This window comes from Tympanuchus pallidicinctus, unplaced genomic scaffold, assembly GCF_026119805.1.
Source record: "Tympanuchus pallidicinctus isolate F22 unplaced genomic scaffold, pur_lepc_1.0 scaffold18, whole genome shotgun sequence".
NCBI lineage: Eukaryota > Metazoa > Chordata > Aves > Galliformes > Phasianidae > Tympanuchus > Tympanuchus pallidicinctus.
In genome coordinates, this window is record NW_026294699.1 from 12,589,849 (window position 1) to 12,612,291 (window position 22,443).

Genomic DNA, 22,443 nt, shown 5'->3' on the forward strand with positions numbered 1-22,443 from the left:
TCTTCTCACCTGCACGACAACAGGCATCGTCCATCCCACAAGTCTCTGCCCTGCAAAACTCACAGGCCCTTTTTCTTTCCTACTTCAAACAGAAAATTAAAAATAAAACACAACAGAACACACGAACACCAACATAGCTATTTTTTTTTTTACAGTGACCTGGACACATTCATCTTTTCAGCGCTGCTGTGTGACAGCAGAATTCCTCCTCTTGGCTTCCCACTTCCTGCCCATCGCCGGGCCAGAAATCCCTCTCCCAAACCACTGCTCAGAGCCACACGCACGACTTCTCGGTGCCAACTCTTCCATTCCCTATGCACACGGATTTCCACCCTGCCCCCTGCCGGGGCAGTTCACACATTCCCAAGAGGAAGCGTCAAGTTTCGGGCTCGCATCCACGCAGGTTGTCTGAATACTGCAGAACGGAATCGTGCAGCTCCCAGCCAACCTCCCCATGACCCTTCCCTGGTCAAACAGAGCCCAGTGAGCCCAGCCCTGCAGCCGGGATGCTCCCTGCTCACCTACCAACGCTTCCACCAAGGAGGAGGCTCTAACTCCTCCTGTCTGTGCTATGGCCCTCTAGTTACACTTCAGTGCTTCTAAAACATCCTTCCCAAACCTTCTGCACAAACCCTTTCTCACAGTGCTGATCCCAGCAGAACAGCCCCCCTGCCTTGCAGTCAGTTCTGCCTCCATCTGGTAATACTTGCAGCCTTTTCTCTTCCTCGCCTCCCCTTCTCCTCCCCACCACACTGCTCTTCACAGCATCTACCGTGCCTCCTTCCCTTAAGCTTCAGGGAATCCAGAAAAAAAAATAAAATAAGCCGCTATTTCAAGACTGTGGATCATTTGGAAGAAATACACTGCATAAATAGACCCAATTCACAGGACACCTTAGGGAAGGAGCTATTGGGAAACATGGGCTTGGAATAAAGGAGGCTGCAATGTAGTTTTTCACAGGCCACACAGGTCGTGAGGCGTATTAAAATATGTAAAATATATATTTTTCCATATTTTAACAGCATGGATTGAAAACAAAAGGTTATTCCTAGTGGGTGTGGTCAGACCCAAGCGTTAATCTCCGTCATCCTCCCCCTCCCATCCACTCATAGCAGGATGAGATTCAAACCAAAATGCCTGTTTCCCTGCCCTCGGAACAGCAGATGGAAGTGGGGAGGAAAGGGGAGACCCTTCTGACAAGGAGTAGGATGCCACTAAAGGAAACTCTTTTCCATACATTCATCTCACACGATGATTTCTACGGTCCATCTGTTTCCTGGCTCTTGAGCATCATTCACGAAGGCTCTGGAGGCTCCTCAGGTATCTTCTCCCAGCTGGAACGCTGCTCACGGCTGCGAGGGGCTCAAGGAAGCAGGGACAAGGAAGTAGATCTTGCAACTTGTACTGCAGACAGAGCTCAAATCCTGGACACGAGGGGTTGATGGAGCCACCGAGTCCAGAGAGAAGCAGCCAGTTAAGTTCCCTTTGTAGGTATTTTTTCTTTTCTATTTTCTTCCTTCCTTACTTAATTTATTTAATTTTTCTTTTTCTAATTTTTTTTTTTTTTTTTTTTTTTGCACTTTCGGAAGAGAGTTGTTAAGATGCCAATTCTTGACGTGACCAAGAACTCCGGAACAATGCATAAGAGCCTCCTCCCCCCCCTCTGAAAGGCCGCTAGTTCCCCCACCGAGGGCACTAGGACGCTGCTGAGAACGGCACGGAACTGGATGAGATTTCGGCTGATTTCACGATGGTGATGACACTGGTGGTGGCAACTTTGGTCGGGGTAATGGGCCCTCGCGCCACAGTACGAGCAAAGGTCTGGAGTGCTTCGTACTTGGAGCGCAAGGCGTCCAGCTCTAGCTTCATGCTGCTGTTTTCTCTGGCCAGCTTCTCCACCTCTTGCTGCAGCTCAACCCGCTGCCTCTCCAGCTCCTCTTTCTGAGTCACGCGCTTGATGCGGCAGCTGGCGGCGTAGCCCCGGTTCTTCAGCGTGCGCCTCCGCTGCTTCAGACGGATGACCTCCTCTTTGGTGAGACCCCGCAGGTGCTGGTTCAGCTCCCGTACGGACATTGACACGAGTTCATCATCGCTCAGCACTGGGGCATTCTCTCCCGACTCCTCCTTTACCTGCAAACACCAACGGCACAGGGGTAGCGGCGGCCCTGCAGGAGAGGCCGATGGGGACAGCAGAGGCTTTCCCTCAGCACCCTACTGGAAATGCCCCAAAGCACTTCACAGAGCCTGTGCTCCGCTCAGACACTGCCACGGTGGGGTGACGCACGGCAGAGAGGCAAGCACTGCCCCCACCTGGGTTCAGGTCACCCTCTCATGTCAAGGACAGCAATGAGCCTTATAGGAGCACAGAATCACAGAATGGCCTGTGTTGCAAAGGAGCACAATGCTCATCCAGTTCCAACCCCCTGCTGTGTGCAGGTCGCCAACCAGCAGCCCAGGCTGCCCAGAGCCACATCCAGCCTGGCCTTGGATGCCTGCAGGGATGGGGCATCCACAGCCTCCTTGGGCAACCTGTGCCAGTGCCTCACCACCCTCTTTGTGAAACTTACTTTGAACTGAACAGTGACATTTTTAAGGAAACAAAAGGACATGGAAGTCTTTTGCATTCCTTTGTCAGGAATTCACACTGAATCCCACAGGGGACACCTTTTATCAGCACCGTGCTGGCACACCAGTGCAGTAGTCTCACAAGCAGAATAGCCACTTGTGTGCAGGGTTTCATTCCACATTTTGTGGCTTTTCATTGAACACTGCTCATCTGAGTGTTGAACAAAACCAAGCTTGCTTGGCTTCACTTGGCCTGACTTGGTTGTCCTGACTCTGAAGGCACACAAGAGAAATACCAAGGGCTCGTGCTTTTCTCTGAAGAATGTTTGCTACCATGGCTATCTTCAGAACCTTTTAGACACTATTATTCTATCTCTTCACAGACTGTAGATACCTGGAACGAACTGCCAGGACACAAGAAAAAATACAGCAGAGCATGAACAATGCACATGTGGTCCACCATACAGCAGCTGTACCCAAAGCATTTGCTGTCTGCTGGATCTGTGAGAAAAACAGGTGGGAGCTTCCTCTCCTCAGTGCATCTTCGCACTGAGAGCAGAAGTGCTGCACTGTCAGGCCTGGAGCACTGCTTTCAGAATGCTGCCAATGGCCAGAGGTCTCTGGGCCAGCAGATGGGACGATCTGGCCCTATGCTCTTGCAGAGAACTCAGACTTCTAAGCACAACCAACATTCTTCTACCTATCTCCCTAAGAACTTCTCTGCAGATAATAAGAAATTATATTAGTGCCCATCTGTGGGAGCCTCACAGAAGAAGAAAAGAAGAGGCATGCCATGTACGACAGTCACCGCGTGGAGCACGGCTCTGCGGCAGCCTGCCCCAACAGCCAGCATCTCCAGCCTCTCCCCTACCTTTAATGCCTTGTTCGGTTTGGGATTAGTCGTCATAACCTGAGCACAGTCTTCTGGACAAAACCGCTCAGAAATTGCAACTGGAAAACACAAAACAAGATTTTTGAGTTAGACTCGGACGTGAAGGCAGGTTAACAGAACAGCAGTCCTGAACCCCAGCTCCAAAACCCCGCCAAAGGAAATAAAACCACACAAGGAAGGATTCAGAGATCAGTCCACCCCATATAGGTCTAAGAAAGAAAAATCTGTACGGATAATCACGTTGCTGCTTAATGCTCAAGCCCTTATATTTTGTTTTTAAGCACACTGAGGACAGGGCAGGGAGGGAAGGACGTGGCTCACACCGCAGTCGTGCAGGCAGCCATGCACTGCCCAGGCCCCACTGTCTCCCCTCCCTCCAGAGGCATCCAGACACTCCGGACGCCCTATTAGGGACTGATTGAAGAGTTAACTCCGCTCATAAAAGGCACCGAAAAGCCACAAGACAACAACTCCATTCTCATTTCGATGCTTATTAACCCAGCTTGACACTGAATCAGCAAGGCAGAAATAAGCTGCCTGGTTTGTCACCTGCTCCCAGCACCGTCCCCACCCAGCGCTCCCAGAAAACCCAAACACCAGAAACAAAAGCCCCCCGTGATGACAAAGCAGGCAGCAGCTCTGCTCTCCTGCCGCTGACGATGCTCACAGCCCAGCAGCCTGATGCTGTCTGGCGAGGCGGGCGCGTGTCCACCGACAGCATCCTCCGCCAAGGCGCTGCCCTTCACGCTCACCTTAGCCGAGGACAACACCCAGCCGCAGCTCAACGTCCCCCCCCTAAAACCATCACCCTACAGCACCGCGGCACAGCAGGCACCGGGGTACCTACCCCGGGAAGGGTGGCCTCAGCCCTTCCACCATCACCGCCTCCGCCCGTCTCTCCCAGCCGGCGGGGCTCCACGCCGCGCCGGTCCGCCCCGACGCGCGGCTCCGAGGGCTGCGCAGCCGGCGGCACCGCGTCTGTCTGCCGGAGTCCTCTCCTTCTCTCTCCCCCTCTCCCCACCCCTACCCAGCCGGGCCCAAACCCTCCCCATTTTCACGTCTGCATCGTGTCACACATCCTAATCATTCATGAAAAATCCAGCCAAAGCATCCCAAGCATGATTCCCGTCTGATAGTTGCCATGGTGACCTTGGGAAAGTAGCCAACCCCGAGACAGTCGTCATGGCAACAGAGAAGCCCAAAAGCAATAATGACTTCAGGTCATGTCTGTGCAAAGACATCACCAAGTCGGCGGAGAGTAAACAAACTCATTCATAGCTGCGAACGGGGGGCGGAGGGAGCGGGGTGCCAAGGTGGGCAGCGAGGCTGCAGGAAACCACCCCGGCTGTCGGGGCGTGCATTTCGGTTCCTCCTCTTTTGCAGCACGAGACAGCCCCGTGTCACACAGCTGCCAGAGGGCCAAGGACAGCCACGCTCCCCAGTCCTGCTCTGTGATGAATGGAGCTCGGAGCAACCAGCACGCAGCACCTCCCCGAGCCCCACTCTGCTCTCCTCCCCGCATGCGGCTCCAGCAGCTCCTCCTATGGCACCAATCCCCGCAGACCCCACAGACCCCTCCATCGCCTGGCATCTCACTGACCTGCACCAGGCTTTGCCTTCAGACCTCAGCGCTGCCCTCCACCCGTCCTCCTCCTCCTCATCGCTTCCCCTCCGCCGCCCACCCCCATGTCCAGGCAAGCACGGAGGAGGAAGGAAAAGCTCGGACGGCCGAGGGGAGCCGAGCGCTGCCAGTGCGTAAAGGAAGCGGCCGGCAGCCCCCTCCCTGCACGCCGCGCAGGCACTTGGTGCCATAGTTATGCAGTGAGTCACCAGCTGTTTACAGAGCACAGCTCGCATTCCCACAGCATCAGGAACTCTTCCTCCCCTCGGTATCCCCCCCCTCCTCCCTTCGCCGCCCCCAGGCCCTACAAGGATGGGGTGCGATGGGGTGCGCGGCGCGGCCGGAAAAGGGAAGGTTGAAGTGGGGCGGCTGCACAGAACGGCTTTGATCTGCGCCCAGCGGGGCTTCAAAGCACCGACGGAAAAACTGAATGGGGCGTGAGGCGACGGAGAGCTGCAGCGCGCCGTGAAACAGAAGCGGGCAGAGGTGGGAGCCCAGCGCTGGGGCGGCCATTCTGCCACCTGCCACCCCGTGACATCAGAGCAGCGCTGCAGAGCAAGGCCTCGTCCTGCACGGCACTGCGGACAGACCCGACTGTGCTGTGCCGTGCGCCAGAGCTGCTGCTGGCACCGGGGCTGGAAGGTGGCTGGGCACGGTGGGAATGGCTCTCTTCGAACATGGATGGGAGCGCGTGCCACCTGCGGCCGGTGGAGCTGCTGGTGTGTGCTCCTGACATGGAACCAGGGGGTGTACCAAGCTGTAGGAACCCACGTGGATCACCGAGTCCAACTCCCAGCTCCACACAGGGCCTCTCAAACCCAACCCCAAACCCAACCCCTATGGCTGACAGCAGTGTCCCAGTGCTCCCTCAGCTCAGGCTGTGCCCACCGCCCTTCCCCAGCTGCCTCCCTCCCCTGGCAGCTCTGCACCACTCCCTCAGGTGCTGGCACTGAACCACATCTCTGCACTGACCAAACCCTGCCCACAGGGACCACCTGCACTGTTCAGCTCCCAGTGACGAGGTACCCCCAGAGTTAGGAGGCAAAAGCCCCAGGGTAACAGCCAATCACCCCACAGACACCAGGTGGTGTCCCCCAACCACGCTGCTTCAGGCTGCGCTGGGACACCACCTGCAATTTGATTACTACAACCCTTTTAGTCTTTGCCCTATTGCTTTCCTTAATTGCATTTGCTGCATCATGTCTCAAATTAGGAGCTCAGCTTTTTGGAACAAGGACTGCATTACATCTTTGCCCTGTAAGCAGCGTGACACACTTAGGACACTACATAAATAAAGCAGTGAGTAGTAATACACCAACGGTACGTGCAAAGGCTTGGGATTCACAGCCACTGTTTTGACTGTGGGTTACATAAAGAGCCCTTGTAATTCTGCAATAAAGTTATCCATCAGCAGCCTTGCCAACGCCCTCGCCCTCTCTCAGACTCCTGTGCCATTGGCAGCACCCCCAGAAATAAGGCACCCCAACGTCTCGATGCTGAGGATCTGAGCTCGGAGCACCTTGTGATTGCAGTGCTCTGAAGGGGAAGGCAGCAGAAAGCCGAGGCAGAGCAGAGCTCTCCATGTGAGGTTCGCAATTAAGGCGAAAGGAAACATGCCAGAGTGCAACTTCAGACTTTCCACGCTACGGGGCTCTCACAGCGCGTTACGCACTGAGGGATTACCATAAAGTCAATGCCGACACCCAACGTCTGAGGATGAACTCCAGTTTTAAAGCTCTTTCTACGCCTCACGAAAAGCCTGGCCAGAACACGAGGGCCTGGCAGGCAGCCCTGCTGGTGTTTAGCTTCCATCCTGAGACGAGCACAGCAAACTGAAAACACGCAGCCCTCACCTTCAGCCGGGCCAGCAACAACTTCCCGAGGGCAGAAAAACAGCAAAGCGCTCAAGCAGCAGCAGCAGCAGCAGGGATCTTCGCCATCGAACCTTAGCACAGAGCTGAGTTATATGGGAATACTCCTCTCATTCCCAAACACAGGGACTGGATTCCCAGGCAGCTGCTCCAACAAATCACCCAAATATCAGGTTCACCCCTGAGTTATCCTCAGCTCCAGCTGCGTTTACTGAGAGCACCTCCAGAGCCAACAGGAGGAGGCAACTCCAGTTCTCATCTCCGCACCACTGCAGCACCATGCGGATCAGTGTGCCACACAGCCCCATCCCTCAGCCTTCAACCCTCTCCCCACCCCGACAGCCTTCACGCACCCCATAGGGCAGACTGATGCTTGTCATTCATCTGTAAGGAGAGAGGGGAGGGCTGCGCTCCGGGTGTGAATCAGACAGCAGGAGCATATGCAAGGCAATATATTTGACATGAACAGAGAGAAGACACACGGAGGGGTGAGTCACTGTTTACTGTTCTAGAGGAGCTCCGCACAGCCCTCGCCCAGCTGGCCAGCTTTCCATTTCCCTTATGGATCGGAACCAGCATCCAGCAGCAGAGAGGAGCTTCACGAACCTTCAGAGCAAAGGCGAGAGCTGCCAGAACACGGCGCTATGAGGCGCTCTCTGGGGAAGCCTGGACGGAGATCAGACAGCCCTTGGTGGTTGGGTAAACAGCCTCGTCAGATGCTGCAGAGCCTGCGGTCAGCGAGCAGAGCACCGGGAGGGCGCAGCGCACTGCACCACGTCACAGCTGGGACCTCGGGGAGGTGGTGGCTGAAGGGGACAGGTATGCAACAGACAGAGCTGGTGTTCACCAACCACAGGATGCAGCACTTTTTCCATCACACAGGGGGCAGTGGCAGAGCTACACCAGAGTCACAACATCTCAGCACCGCTAGCCCAGGCAAGCTGAGCCTGCAAGCAGCAGCCAGCTCACCCATACACAGAGCAACGAAGGACAGGTCAGGATCCCCAGTGTCCCCATGCCGTGGCCAGCCAGCAGGTCGAACACCTTCACCTGCTGCACAGCAGCGTGGCACTCAGTCCTGCAGCAGCACAGAGCAGGGATTTGCTACGCCTGCTATCCCGCTGCTCGGGAGCTCAGCAGCAGTGGGACGGCTCCCGCCTCTCCCCCAGCCCTCGTGTTTATGGCCGTGGAGCTGCATGGCTTTGCGCTTGCTTCATGCTTGGAAGGCTCTCCGCTCGGGTTTGAAGATAGCCTGAAACAATAGCTCAGACAGAAGTGGAAACTGCCGGCTCATCTCGACAGGGTGCTGAGCTGGAGACTTCCTGAGAATTGAAAGCGCTCGCGCCGCTCGAGCACTTCACAGCTGGATGTTTACAGCACGGCCAGCTCAGCCCACGGCCCCCGAGTGCTGCCGGGCCAGAGCTCCCAGCTGTCCCCTCCTGCTGCCCAAACACAGCCAGAGCCTCACGCTGCCCACTCTCACACCGCCCGGTTTCACAGCGCATTCCACACCATTAATCACTTCCCAGCACACGGGGCGTATTGTGCTGCTCTCAGCTTTCCCTTTCGGAAGGCACACGCACGGCACCAACTCAACTGCGAGCTGCAACAGATTGCCGAGGGAGCACGGGGATGGGATGAAACACAACAAAGCAGAACGAGGGGAGAGCAAAAAGCTGACAGTTGGCCACCTGGCTCAGAAACACCTCCGAAGAGGGGCGTGAGCTTGCACCAGCATAGGTACAGACATGTAGCGAGCCAAGATGAGCCGCCAGCTATGGAGAGCCGCCGTGCCCCGTCCTCGTGGTGATTGCGACGACAATTAATTAGCGCCCAGCACCCCATCAGGTGCAGGCAGAGTTAACTCTGCTGCCTGCCGGCCCTGTGCAGCGCCATTGGGCAGCGGCAGCGTCCATCACAGCGAGGAAGTGACTGCGTGGGGAAGGAGCTGTGCTGTGCTGGGGGACGCGGAAGGAGAGGGAAAAACACCGACACGCAGCGCTGCGAGCGGACACTGCCAGGTAACGAATGCTGCAGAGTGCCGGGGTGCATCGATGGCATTGATGGCAGCGATGGCACACAGCTGCCCTCCAGCACATCCCTCCCGACGGCTGTGCCCGTTCCCAGCCCTGCTCGGGCTGCCGGCTGCGCTCAGAAGGCAGGGGCAGGTGACAGCAATATAGGGGCCCTGTAGCTTTCTGTGACAGCGCTGCCCAACGGGCCCGTTCCCAATTCGGGACCTGGTGGCCTGCTTTTGGCGGAGCTCTGGGACAGCCCCGCGAGAGAGGAGCGGGAGGAGGGCGGCACTCCTGCAGCTCTGCTCTCGGTTCCCCTCCCCGGCGGCCCCACGCTGCTCTCCGGCTCTCATCCTCCCCATCTCCACGCGGAGCTCGGAACGGGTTTTCCCCCAGCCCCGTTTCTGAGCAATTACAACACATCATCATCACCATCATTATCACCACCGTACTAAAATCCCCAGCCGTCCCGCGCGACGGCGGCTCACACGAGGAGGACGCTGAGGGTCACGGATCCCCGCAGCGCTGCGCGTGGCCGTGGGCCGGCTCGCGCACCCAGCCTCCAGGCGCGGCACCGCGCGGTATTTCCAACCGCCCGCCGTCACCACAACAGGTTGTGCCCGCTCTATTTTAAGCGGCGTTCGTGGATCCAAACGCGGCACCGAGCGCGTGCAGCGCGGCCCCGACTCGCGGCAACTTTCTTTCGGCGGAGGGGAGCGGGGAGGACCCGCGCCTCCCCCCGCCACGTGCCGCCGGGCCCGGTGCCGCGCGGCCCGCGCGGGGCGGCGGCCCCACGTGCCGGCGCGGTGGTGACTCAGCACTTTCCGCTCAGTCTCCGCGGGCGCGACCCCGCCCGGACGGCACCGAACGGGCACGGCGGGGCCGCGCCGCGCCGGTTCCCCCCTCCCCAGCCTCGCAATACCTTCATACCCAACCCCCCCCCTCTTCCCCGATCGCGAGTGGCGGCGGAGGCAGAGCCGCGCGGCCCCCCCACCCCCCGGCCCCACCCCGCCGCCGCGCCCGCGCCCGGTGCTCACCTGCGTGCCGGCGGGAGCGCGCGCGCGCCCGGGGCGGGGGGGGCGGCGGCGTGCGGCGGGGGGCGGCGGCGGGGGCGCTGCTGGGGCTCGCTGCCTCCCTGCGCGCCAGTCCCGCGGACAACAACAAGCGCGGGGCGGCCCCCTCCCCCCCGCCGCGCCGCCGACCAACCAGCGCCCCCGCCGCTTCCGGCATGGCGCGTCACCGCGCGCGTCACCCCCGGCCCGCCCCGCCTCGCTCCGCCCCGGCCGCTCGGTCGCGTCACCGCCGGCCCCGCCCGCGCGGTTCATTCATGGATGGGGAAGGGGACGGGGTGGTGACGTCACGAAGCCACGCCCCCTCGATCGCCGCCGCGCTGCGTAGCGCCGCGCCCCGCGCTCGGGCGGTCGGACGCGGGACTGCGGGGCGCGGGGTTGGCGCGAGGCGGCCGCGATGCCACCGGGGCGGCTCCTGGCCGGGCCTCCGTTTGCGGTGAGCCTGAGCCGCTCCGCTCCGCACCGGTCCTCTCTGGGGAGCTGCCGTGCCCGCAGCACCGTCCCGATGGCGTTTCGAATCGCCGTAACGTCCAACAGAAAGAAAAATGGCCCAAAGATCAGAGAATCGCAGTGTCGTTAGGGTTGGGAAAGACCTCGAAAGTCACCAAGCCCCACCACAACCCGTCCCCACCGTGGGCACCAAACCCTCGGTGCCGCGCTTTGCAGCACCTCCAGGACCATCGGCCCCGCGGCTCCGTGTGCAGCAGTGCTATTGCATCACCGCTCCTTCTGAGCAGAAACTTCTGAGAGCCAAGCTGACCCTCCCCTATTGCAATGCGAGGTCAACACAGGTGGCTGAGCAAACCCAACAACCTCCATCGAAACCGGACTCCCATTGCGTTTATGAGCAGGGCTATTTACGGCTGCATTGCGAAGCCAGCGCTGGCTCTTTGCAGTTTGTGCTTTCCAGCCTCAGGGCCAAACCTCCTCAAATAGCCACAGCTGAGGGCCGCCGTCAGGCTTTGCGTAAGGTTTCACCTTTCGCCGCTCCTTTTGCACAACGTGGGGAGCCCCACGTAGGGCACAGCAGGAGAGTGTAGGGAAAAGCGGAGCGTTGGAAACCTCCGGTGCTGGGACAGAGCTAACAAAGTGGGTTAAAGCTTCCAGGCGGCGGCACGGAGCTGCAGTACTGCTGGTCTCACCTCTCCCGTGTTTGCAGACTGGTTAAAATCTGGCCCTCTGGCTGAGTCCTGCTGGGCTCAGAGTTCAAGGGCAGTTCCGAGCCAGCCCTGTGCTCCGTGCTGAGTTCTGGATGTGTTTTGTATCCTCATCTCCCTTTCCAGCTCACAGAACCCAACAAAGGACAGGAGACCCGTGGCCACCGTGTCCCCCTGCGGCTGCCCACCCTGCTGTGCATTGCGGGTGGGTGGGGGATACAGAGATCCTGTTGCATCCAGGGCTTCTCCCTCAGCTGGTGGCTGTGTCTTACGTGTGGTCTCTCCCTCTGCAGTGACCCAAAGTGGGACATTCTGCCCTGGCTTTGCAAGGATGGGATTGAACATACTGCGTATGGCTTGGGAGGGGGGTTGTTGAAATTCAGCTTCTGGGTGAATTGGCCATTCACGACAGATCTGGATTTTTGTTTCCATTCCCGGAGAAAGCAGCTTTGCTCCAAAGGTCTGTTGTCCTTTGCTGCTGACCTTTGGACTGCAGTGGCCTTCAACAGCAAACGAGTGGCTCTGATCCCCTGAGAGTGCAAACCTGGCTGTTAGCATGCACACACACCCACTCCTTAGCCAGGAGAGTGTGAGCACAGGGCAGAAAGTGCACTTGGTGAAAAATGAAGGGACGAAAGGGGCCTTGCTTTGGGGATGTGGGGAACCTGTGGGGCAGCCCTCGTGCTGTGTGCTCAGAACAGGCACCATGGAGCGCTCAGCACAGGCATCTCTTCCACCCTCTGCTTGGGCTGAAACACTGAAACGCTCTGATCCTGAAAAGGGGAGGCTGGAAATGTGAATGTGCAGGCTCTCGAGACCCAATGTGTACACAGGAAAATTGGAAACAAATCATTCACTTCCCATGTTCTCCACCACGGGGCTTTGGAACAGCACTGAGCGTGGACCCATCGATATATACAGACACACTAAAAGTGCGCAGCAAGCAAAGCAGATGAGAGAGCAGCTGAGAAGTCAGCGCGTTAGCAGGCGCTGCTATTAGAAAGGAGCGGTAGGCGCTGGGCAATTGCTCGGAGTTTTACGGCGGAGCAGGCAGGGCTGCGCTGCTGGGAGCCCCGAGCCCGTGCTGCCCGCATCGCCGCCCGCAGCCACAGTATCAAGAGGACACACGTGGATGTAAGCGCCTGGGTTGTGCCCCCCGGGCTGGGCTGGGGGCCCCGCATCCGCCCTTGCACTTTTTGGCAGGGCTGGCTCTGCGCCCTCTGCCCGAAAGGCCATTGCTGCGTCGCCGTGGCCTGGCGTGAGCGCGCGTGGCCGGGCAGGTGGCGTGCCGAGCAGGTTGGGATCGATGTGCAGAGGCGGTCGGGTGTGCATGCAGGGGGTGAGGGCACCCGCTGCGTCCCGTCCCCACCAGCAGCCCCACGGCACGGGATGGGTGCCGAGCGGGGTGCTGAGCGGGGCGGGCCATTTTGGTGCAGGGCCAGGGGAGGGCCGACGGGGATAAAATCCGCTCTGCAGCGAGGGGCACCGCGCTGAGCTTGTGCAGATTAGGAGAGCGAGGTCTGGGCTGGAGGTGGGCAGGAGAAAGTTGCGTCCTTGTTTATAGCTCTGGGACTGCGCCCTGCAGGCAGCAGGAGCGGGGGCTCTGCTTCGCTTGCAGTCTGGAAGACGTTTGCCTGAGAAGTTTCTAAAATCGTATGTTATCAGTGGGAGGCAAACACTGACGGCATATTCCCTGCTGTCCTCCCTAGGCTGAAAGGTCTGACTCAGGGCTTTGGGCATGAGCAGAGGATGCTCAGAACAGAGGATGCTCCACACCTCACGCTCCCAGCACTGCTACTGCCCCAGTGGGTGGTTGGGGACTCGCTTTTGCTTGTCAATCTTCTGGAAATGCCACAACCCATACATTCAGACCTGGGCAAAAATCTTTGCAGGAACAGTGCCACCACCCCAGACCCAGAGCGTGTGGAGTTCGGTCTGGTGGTCCTTGGGGGTGCAGCAGAGCCTCATGGCTGCCTCTGTGCTGTAGTGGGGCTAGGCATGGGCAGCTCCAGAGAAAGCCATCAGTGCCATGAGTTTGCAGAGCACATCTCAACCAATGCAGAAAGCTCTGCATCAGGCTCAGGGAAGCCTTGCATGAACTTCCTCTGGCCACTTCCCACAACCATGCACTCTTCATCTCTCTCCCCTCACTGCAGCCCCAGGACAATGAGGTCGTACCAGAAGCTGAGGACATCGGTGCCACAGCTGGTATTGAGCCAGGAGGAGGAGGAGGAGGAGAATTCAACCAACCCGACAGCTGCTGGCCGCAGCAAGCTGGCCCCATGGTGGGTGGGCAGCGGGCTGCTGATCACCGCCGTGCTGCTGAGCACCATCACCGTCTGGGTGCTGCGACAAGTATCCAGGGGCTGGCATGGCCCTGCACCACCTTCCCAATGCCACCTGGTCCCTGAGAGCCACCGCTATGACTGCTACCCCGAGAGGAGCGTGGTGGTGACCCAGGAGCTGTGCGAGAGCCGGGGGTGCTGCTTCATCGAGACCCTCCCTGCAGTGGGGGGCAAACGTGGGGTGCCCTGGTGCTTCTATCCGCCCAACTTCCCCAGCTACGTGGTGCAGAGCCTCAACCAGACGGCGCTGGGCATGACGGGGCTGCTGGTGCGCAGGGAGAAGGCCTATTACCCCAAGGACATCCAGGTGCTGAGGATGGACGTGGAGTTCCAGACGAACACACGGCTGCGCATCAAGGTGAGCGTGCCTCCAGCTCCCTTCCAGAGCTCTGCACTCTGTACCACGTCTGTAGGTGACGTCCCCTGCTCAGAGAGAGGCTGGCAGCTGCTTTGCTCCTGACACGAACACGTGTCCTCAGTGAGCATCTCCAGCCCTCCTGTTTTGCTGGTGTTCATAGTGTCCTTTTTCCCCGTTGCAGATAACCGATGCAGCCAAGCCCCGGTATGAGGTGCCCCTGGAAGTTCCCCGAGTGATGAAGAGAGCAGAAAACCCCATCTACAGCCTGGAATTCTCCCAGGATCCCTTTGGGGTGCTGCTGCGACGCCAAGGGACAGGGACAGTGCTGTAAGAGCCCACCTTCTCTATGTGTCCTTCCCTCAGTGGGATTCAGCGTGCCTCCCTGAGGGCTTTCCTTAGGGAAAAACACACCTACACATCTCAATCCATCAGTTATCATTGCTTTCATCCTTGCTGCAAACTCTGGTGCTCACATGGGGACGCAGCAGCACGTGGCTTTCTGGCCATGCTGGACTGAGTGGGATCAGCACCTACTCCCAAACCAGCACAGTACCCCAAATTTCCACCGGTGTCATGGAGCTGCTCCAAACTGTGTCTTGAGTGAGGCACAGCCCTGGGATGCGGGACCCCAGCGTATCACCAGGGATGGACCTGGAGGCTTGGGGAAAGGACCAGCAAAGGGCTGCAGCTCTGCCTGCTTGGCCTTGCTTTTGGGGTTCTCCAGAGCTGTCTATGGTGTGGGAACTCCCCAGCAAGCGCTGGGTTCAGGCTTTTGGGGAAAAAAATACCAGTGGATTCGCTGTGCTGCTCCAGTCTTCTCCATGGCTTTGCCTGAGCTGAGCCACAGCGAGCTGCAGTGCTCAGCATAGGGCAGGTTGTCCCAGCACTCCCCCAGATCCTGTCCTGTCCTCCTCCCTCCCATTTTGGGCCCTGTGGTCTGTCTTTTCCTCAGGAGCTGCTTATCAGCAAGGGCAGACAGAGAACTCCCTGGCTGCATCGCCTCGGTGGTTAATTATAACCGGAGTGGAAACTGCCGGTGTCAAATGAATGGCTGTGCGGGGTTGGGCTGGCTGGGGTCAGGATGTGCCACCACCCAGACCCCAGTCTGCCCTAACAGGACTGGGAATGGGATGGGATGCACTGCTTTGCTGACATCGAGATGCTTCTAGAGGGAAGGGCACGTCACTGTGAGGGGATTACCATCCCCTGGTGACCTTCTCTCCCGCTGTGTCACCCGGCAGGCTCAACACCACCGTGGCTCCCCTGATCTTCGCCGATCAGTTCCTGCAGATCTCCACCACGCTGCCCTCCAGGTTCCTGTATGGGTTGGGGGAGCACCGCAGCACGCTGCTGCACAGCCTTGACTGGAACACCCTCACCCTCTGGGCCCGTGATGTGGCCCCCACGGTACCCCTGGGGCAGGGAGTGGTCATGGGGAGGATTTCAGTGCAATTGCAAAAAAACGTGTGTCCTGATGGCCCTGAGCGCTGTCTGGTCCATGCAGCAGGTTGTGGTGCGGCTGCCCTGGGCACAGCTTAGCAGTGTCCAAGGGAGAAGCAGCTCCCGTGGCTTCCAGCTCCAAAACTGTCCTCACAACCCTGCCATGCCCTCCATGGGGTGATGGATGCTAGGCTGGGTGGTGGCAACTGATGTGACTTGGGAACATTGGTTAGCCTGAGTCTCATGGCTCTGAGCTGAGCTGCTCTACCCGGGAGCTGCTCTCTCACCAGGCAACCCCTGCTTGCAGGAATCCTTCAATCTGTACGGCGCTCACCCCTTCTACCTGCTGATGGAGGAGGGCGGCGATGCCCACGGGGTTTTCCTCCTCAACAGCAATGCCATGGGTAGGTGTGTGGCGTTGGCTCGGGATCTTGGGGCAAGAGGAAGCCATAAAAGGGAAAAGATGTGGTCCGATGGCTCCGTTATTGAGCTGAGCCATCTGTTTCCTGGCTGAAGCGAGGCTCTTTAGCAACTGCTGAGCAGTTTAACCGCACACCCAGCTGCTGAATTGCTGTCGGAAAAGCGAGTCCTTCGCGTGCAGCTCTGTGCCCATTCCCCATCTGCCCAAAGCAGCCTTGCCCTGAGGCTGGCAGGGTGTGCGATTCCTGCCCAGACGGGGATGCTGCCTGTGCTGTCCCCAGCTGTCCCCAGCTGTGCCACCTGTGCCCTGCAGCACCTTCCTGCTAGTAGCCCCACGGGGTCCTGCTTTGCCAGGATGGCACTGGCGGTCACCCGTCCCCCCTCCAGTAGCCATCTGGGACCGTGCTGCTCAGAGCAGGGCTCCAGCTGTGCTCAGCTTCAATGCAGCTCTGCTTCCCAGTGTGAGCGTGGAGCAGAGCACGGGGAAATGCATCACCCAGCTGAGGTCTGAGGGCTCAGCCATGTGAAAAACCCGGGATCGCCCTGACTCCTGTGCACTGGAGGAAGGCATGCATTTGGTTTTTAAGTGAGGGCCAACAGAGGGCACAGCTTTCAACTTGAAGAGCCTGTTCATAGAGAGCTTTCTCCATGTATGAACCAGTGATCTGCCCAGCCTGTGACGGTGTAAGCCCTGGACACCCACAGGGATTTCTCCTTTCCTGCACCGTGGTGGTGCTGCCCGGCCCCATGCTGGGATGCTCCCCAGGTCTCATTGTGCTTTTCTCCCCACTGTGCAAAGAGGTGGCCTTGCAGCCTGCCCCGGGCCTGACTTGGAGGACCATTGGAGGTGTGCTGGACTTCTACATCTTCCTGGGGCCTGACCCCAACATGGTCATCCAGCAGTACCAGGAGGTGATAGGTAGGCACACACACCATTAAGTGCTCTTCCCTTTGTCTCCGTGCCTGCATCACCCCACCCCATCCCCATCCCTCCAGGAACACCACGTGGTCACCCCATACTCCATCTCCCCTTTTCCCTTCCTCTTCCACCCCCCTTCCTCTCCCATCCCTTTGCCATGCTGACACTGCTTGTGGACACACTGCAGGTTTCCCAGCCATGCCTCCGCTCTGGGCGCTCGGCTTCCATCTCTGCCGCTGGGGCTACGGCTCCAGCAATGAGACCTGGCAGACTGCAAGGGCCATGAGGAACTACCAGATCCCACAGGTACCCCAAGGAAGGAGGGAGGGATGGGGGCTGTGTGCTGCTGCCTGCTCTGAGCCCATTCCCCGCAGGATGCTCAATGGAACGACATTGATTACATGGATGGGTACCGGGACTTCACCTTTGATCCCCAGAAATTTGCCTCTCTCCCCTCACTGGTGGAAGATCTCCACAAGCACGGGCAGCACTACGTGATGATCTTGGTACTTGCCTCACTCATGCTCAGGGCTGTCACTTTCCGGAGCTGGGCTTGGTGGCTGCAAGGCAGGGACTGGGGGCAGCTCATGGCCCCCTCCGGTGCCTGGGTGGTGTCAGCCAGCTCCAGGACTGGGGATTTTTGTCAGCGTGCAATCTGCCTTTGGAAATCCCCTGTAAGGGCAGGGAGTGCTGAGATACGGGCCAGGTTATTGCACTACGCTCCCATCTGCTGAGGGAGCACAGGGAGGCGGGCTCCTCGTCCTCATGCGCAGAGGGACCATGACTGAGCCTGGGTTCAACTCGTGGGTGCTCGACACAGGAATCCCCGCTTCCCCACCAGTGCTGAGCTCTCATGACCCTGCGGTGCTGTCCCACTGTCAGGAAATGGGATGTGGTTCTGCTCATTGTGGGCAGCAAGGCCTGGGGTGCAAATGGACCCTGGGAGGGGATGTTGGGTTGCCCCGGGCAGATTGAAGTCCCCTCTGTAGCCCAAGCTGTGTCCTGATGCTTCTTGCGTAAGTTCATGATTTCTTATATTTATCCCCCCCACCCCAACACCCCATAACGGGTCCTCGGGACTTGCAGAAGTGACATTTTAGAAAATGAGCCTGGAAGTGTTGAAGCAAGTTTCTGTTCCCCTTGGTTGAAACAGTCGCCATGCGTGGGCTTTGGCTGACCCTGCCTTGACTGTGCTCCCTGAATCACGCTGGCATTGCAGGGGAAGGGGCCGAGAGATACTGACTCTGCTCCATCCCCAGGACCCCGGCATCAGCAGCACCAGCCCACGTGGTTCCTACTGGCCTTTCGATGAAGGCTTGAGACGGGGTTTGTTCCTAAACACCACCCAGGGGCAGCCACTGATTGGGCAGGTGAGGAGCTGGGGGAAATCCTGGGGGCTTTGCAGGAGTCGGGCTGGGATTTCTTCCCTCCTGCTGGAGGAGAAGGCAGGTGGCTGATTGCCAGGGCCCGGTCCTGCTCTCAGTTTTCCACATTTCACTTTGTGGCATCTCCACCCGCCTCCAGAGCCAGCTCCTGTCCCACAGAGGCACCCGGGCAAGTCATATGAGTGCAGAGGGGTTGGTGGTTCTGCCTGAGGCCGATCATCTGATCCTCTCCCTTCCTGTTTTTGAGGTGGGAAGAGGTTGCCTGTGATGCTCAAGCGCCTCCAATCTGCTCCAGACCCGCAGCCAGTTTATTACCCATTCACAGCCATTTGCTCCTCCTGGCTCTCCCTCTCCTGCTGAAACTTTTAACAGTCTAATGACCCACCTCTGTAATTCCAACACTATAATTCCTGGAGTGAGGTGAAACACAGAGAAATCACAGCTCTTCCCCATCACTGGCACATGCAGACAGACTCTGCTCTCCACCTCACCCTGAGATGCTCAGGGGGGATGCTGCACACGCAGCATCCAGCCCTTGAAGCAGTCAGCCTGGATTTTACCGTTGGCTTTATTGCCTGTTTTAGCCCTGGGTCCTTCAGCACGCTCAAAGCCTCAGGGTATCTCCTTCCCCTTAGCGTTCTGCCCTGCTGAACCACTGCTCTGTGGCTTCCCTGCAGGTCTGGCCAGGCTACACTGCCTTCCCCGACTTCTCCAACACAGACACACACCAGTGGTGGCTGGAGAACCTGCAGCGCTTCCACACCCATGTGCCCTTCGATGGCCTCTGGATCGTAAGTGCTCCCCGTTGGCTGGTGCCATCTCCCTGCTCCTGGAGCAACAGCCATTGCCCGAGTGCTGCTTTTCTGGCTTCATCGTGTTTTGGCAGGACAGCACTCTGCATATGTGACCATCTGTGTGCGCTGGGCAAAGGGGCTCAATGGTTGTGGTGGTGTGGGAGGAAGCCTGGAGCCTGTGGGTTCCAGCACACCCCTCATGTGCCTCCCTTAGACATCACTGATCCCTAACAGCTCCCCCTTCACACTGCTCTGTGGTTTTCACAGGACATGAACGAGCCATCCAACTTCATGGATGGGTCTGAAGAGGGCTGCCCGCCCGGAGAGCTCGACAGCCCCCCGTACACGCCGGGTAAGGAGGGCGGTGAGATGCAGGCTGCGCTGGTAGGTACCACGTGCTCTCATGATGCTGAAAACTGAGTGCTGTGGAGGAAAACCATTCTTTCAACACATCACACCTCTGTTCCGCTCCCTGACCGTGCCCATCCCTGCTTTCACGTGCTGATCTCCATACCCGAGCATTGAACGCTTGTGGCTGTGCTGGGGCGCGGGATGGGAGTTGCTGTGGGAGCTCACTTTGCAGCATGGGTGGCTCTGCGCCCCTCACCCTCTCCACCGAATGCCAATGGTGGCTGTCCCTCCCGGCAGCTGTGCTGGGCAATTCCCTGTCCGCCAAGACGGTGTGTGCCTCAGCGAAGCAGAACGCCTCGGTGCACTACAACCTGCACAACCTCTACGGGCTGAAGGAAGCCGAAGCGACGGCGAGGTACCTGAGCACCCTGGGGATAGGATGGGTGAAAGTGTGCTGCTCAGGGATGTCAGTGTAGGGAAAGAAGTGGGGTTTGAGTGGCTGAGCCAAAGGGAGATGCTGTGGCTGCTCACAGCCTTGCCCAGAGGAACGAGGAGAGGAGGGAGGATAAAGCTGGTCCTGTTCCAAGCCCAGGGACTATGCTACTCACACTCCCAGAGCTGTCTGTAAGGGGTGAGGAGGCTCCTCAGGGCAGCTCTCACCTCCTGCTCCTCGGTCTCCCCATTGCCTTGCAGCGCCTTGATCCAGATCCGAGGAAAGCGTCCCCTTGTTATCTCCCGCTCCACCTTCCCCAGCCAGGGCCGGTACTCGGGACACTGGCTGGGTGACAACCGGAGCCAATGGAAGGACATGTATTACTCCATCCCAGGTGGGTGGTACGGTCTCACAGCTCTGCCCTTCCCCAGGAAGCACCCCAGCCCTGCTGGGATTTCCTTTCATCCTGCATTTGGGAGGTGATGGAGACCGCAAAACTCCCCGTACTCTGCTGAGCATCTCTGCCCACCTGTCTGCAGGGATGCTGAGCTTCAGCCTGTTTGGGATCCCTCTGGTGGGGGCCGACATCTGCGGCTTCTCTGGCAGCACCTCGGAGGAGCTGTGCACCCGCTGGATGCAGCTTGGGGCCTTCTACCCCTTCTCCCGCAATCACAACACCCAGAACGAGAAGGTCTTGGGCAGGATGGGGGATATGGGATGCAGGATGTGGGATTTGGGATGTTGGATACAGTATGCTGGATTTAGAATATGAGACGTGGGATGTAGAAGGTAGAATGCAGGGGGATGCAGGCACATTTGCCCCATGAGGATGAAGATTTGGGTGAGGATGGGGCATTTGCTGACTCACATTTGTGTATCCTCCAGGCCCAGGACCCCACAGCTTTCAGCCCCTCAGCAAGGACAGCCATGAAGGACGTGCTGCTCACCCGCTACTCCCTCCTGCCCTTCCTCTACACACTTTTCCACCGTGCCCACCTGCAGGGGGAAACCGTCGCCCGACCTTTGTTCTTTGAGTAAGAGCACCCTGATGGGAGCTGGTGAGATGCTGGCTGTGGTTTGGTGGTGAAGGAGTAACTGATGGCAGCTTTGTCTCCATCCTACTGCAGGTTCCCCTGGGATGTGGCCACATATGGCTTGGACAGGCAGTTCCTGTGGGGCCAGAGCTTGCTGGTGACCCCGGTGCTGGAACCTGGAGCAGACTCGGTGTTGGGCTATTTCCCCCAGGGCGTGTGGTACGACTTCTACACGGTGAGGAGCACCATGGCACTCACACTCAGGTTTTGGATGATTTGGACGAGGCTCTCAGGGGATGCCGAAGTGTTGGATCATCACCAGCTGTGGGGCTTGCTACCTGAGGAGCTGCTCCCTGGCCCCTTGCCTGAGTCCATCACTATGTCCCTGATCCCCCTTTGTCCTTTGCTCCCTTCCAGGGCTCCTCTGTAAACAGCAGTGGGGAGATGTTGAAGCTGTCAGCCCCCCTGGACCACCTCAACCTCCATCTCCGGGAGGGTTCCATCCTGCCCACACAGGTGAGCTCCCTGCTGCCACCTCCCTGGGCTGGGGACGGTCCCAGAGGAGTCCCCTGCTCCACGACGTGTCCTTCCTCAGTCCTCAGCATGTCATAGCCTTCCCTGCCCCATACCGGGCACACAGCCTCACAGCTTCCTTTGAAATCCAGAAACCCGGGACCACCAGCAAGGCCACCCGAGGGAACCCTCTGCTTCTCATTGTGGCCCTGTCCCCACGTGCCACTGCCTGGGGGGACCTCTTCTGGGATGACGGCGAGAGCCTGGACACCTTCGAGCGGGGCAACTACTCCTACCTGGTCTTCAATGCCACAGAGGTGGGACATGGTAGGGAGGGCAGGGGGGTGTCCAGGACACCTCGTGCTCACACCATCCCCTCCTGCAGAACATCTTCACCTCCAACGTCCTCCATGCCAGCACCGAGGCCAACTATGTCACGGTTGATACAGTGAGATTCTATGGAGTGCAGGAGCCGCCCAGCAAGGTCCTCCTAGATGGGCAGGAGAAGCCCTTCTTCTACCTGGACAACCAGGTATGGCTTTGTGTTGGCGTGCTGTGTCCTGGGGGTGCCCATGCCTCCTCTCCCAGCCCTCATTGATGGGGGGCAGGAGGGTGAAGAAGGTGTTCTTGTGCTGTGTGGAGGGTTGAGGTCATTGCATAAGGGCTGGAGGAGCTCAGCCATGCTGTCCCCTCATGTCCTGCAGGTCCTCACCGTCAGCGGCCTCGGGCTCGGTCTCAGCCAGGGCTTCACCCTGCAGTGGCTGTGAGCTGGGGGGGCACGGGGCTGCCTTGCCATGACCTGCTGTGCACGTTCCTGATCCAGCCCTCAGGGCCAGGATGGTAACACAGGGACTGTCATCTGTCATCACCCGCTGCTGCAGATGGGGGCGGGGGACGTGGGGATGGGGTGGGGCTCCATCTGTGTCATCAGTGTGAGATCAGGGCTGTGCGCCCATCGCCCCACCTGCAATTAAAGGCACGCGGAGAGCTTGGTGTCTGGTTGTCCTTCTGTCCTCACACATCCCACAGTTCTCCCCCATGCTCCCCGATCCCTTACGTTCCCCACTTCACCCTCATGTCCCGTGTCCTCCTGTTCCCCAAACCCTCCAATTCCCCCTCCGTCTCCCAATTCCCCCTCCATCCCCGATCCCCCATGACCTCAGAACTGCATTTCCACTCCAGCCCGCGGGGCGGCGCCTCACACCGTGCCCTAACGGGACCTCCGCGACCTCCCACCACCAGGCGGCGCGATCTCTGCTC

At 58.8% G+C, this 22,443-nt stretch overlaps 2 protein-coding genes across 6 annotated transcripts; one reads left to right on the forward strand and one right to left on the reverse strand.

The window, feature by feature from the left end:
• Positions 1–1,529: 1,529 nt before the first annotated feature.
• On the reverse strand, positions 1,530–10,074 carry MAFK (MAF bZIP transcription factor K). 2 transcript variants are annotated; one of them, XM_052680336.1, is made up of 3 exons: positions 10,002–10,074; positions 3,437–3,516; positions 1,530–2,130 (listed from the first exon to the last, which is right to left on the reverse strand). In XM_052680336.1, the coding sequence occupies exons 2-3, from the start codon at positions 3,470–3,472 to the stop codon at positions 1,696–1,698; spliced, it is 471 nt and encodes a 156-aa protein (XP_052536296.1). In that variant the 5' UTR covers positions 3,473–3,516; positions 10,002–10,074; the 3' UTR covers positions 1,530–1,695. The 2 variants fall into 2 exon arrangements, with proteins under 2 accessions (XP_052536296.1, XP_052536295.1); XM_052680335.1 differs by lacking the exon at positions 10,002–10,074 and adding an exon at positions 4,305–4,327.
• Positions 8,110–22,159, forward strand: LOC128079293 (lysosomal alpha-glucosidase-like). 4 transcript variants are annotated; one of them, XM_052680314.1, is made up of 20 exons: positions 8,110–8,970; positions 13,348–13,894; positions 14,076–14,221; positions 15,136–15,301; positions 15,642–15,738; positions 16,554–16,673; positions 16,861–16,979; positions 17,048–17,179; positions 17,933–18,043; positions 18,736–18,849; positions 19,120–19,204; positions 19,501–19,618; positions 19,897–20,030; positions 20,176–20,327; positions 20,522–20,670; positions 20,764–20,905; positions 21,088–21,186; positions 21,336–21,500; positions 21,569–21,715; positions 21,888–22,159. In XM_052680314.1, the coding sequence occupies exons 2-20, from the start codon at positions 13,358–13,360 to the stop codon at positions 21,948–21,950; spliced, it is 2,796 nt and encodes a 931-aa protein (XP_052536274.1). In that variant the 5' UTR covers positions 8,110–8,970; positions 13,348–13,357; the 3' UTR covers positions 21,951–22,159. The 4 variants fall into 4 exon arrangements, with proteins under 4 accessions (XP_052536274.1, XP_052536275.1, XP_052536273.1 ...); XM_052680315.1 differs by lacking the exon at positions 8,110–8,970 and adding an exon at positions 11,099–11,123; XM_052680313.1 differs by lacking the exon at positions 8,110–8,970 and adding an exon at positions 12,203–12,325.
• The last annotated feature ends 284 nt before the right edge of the window (positions 22,160–22,443 follow it).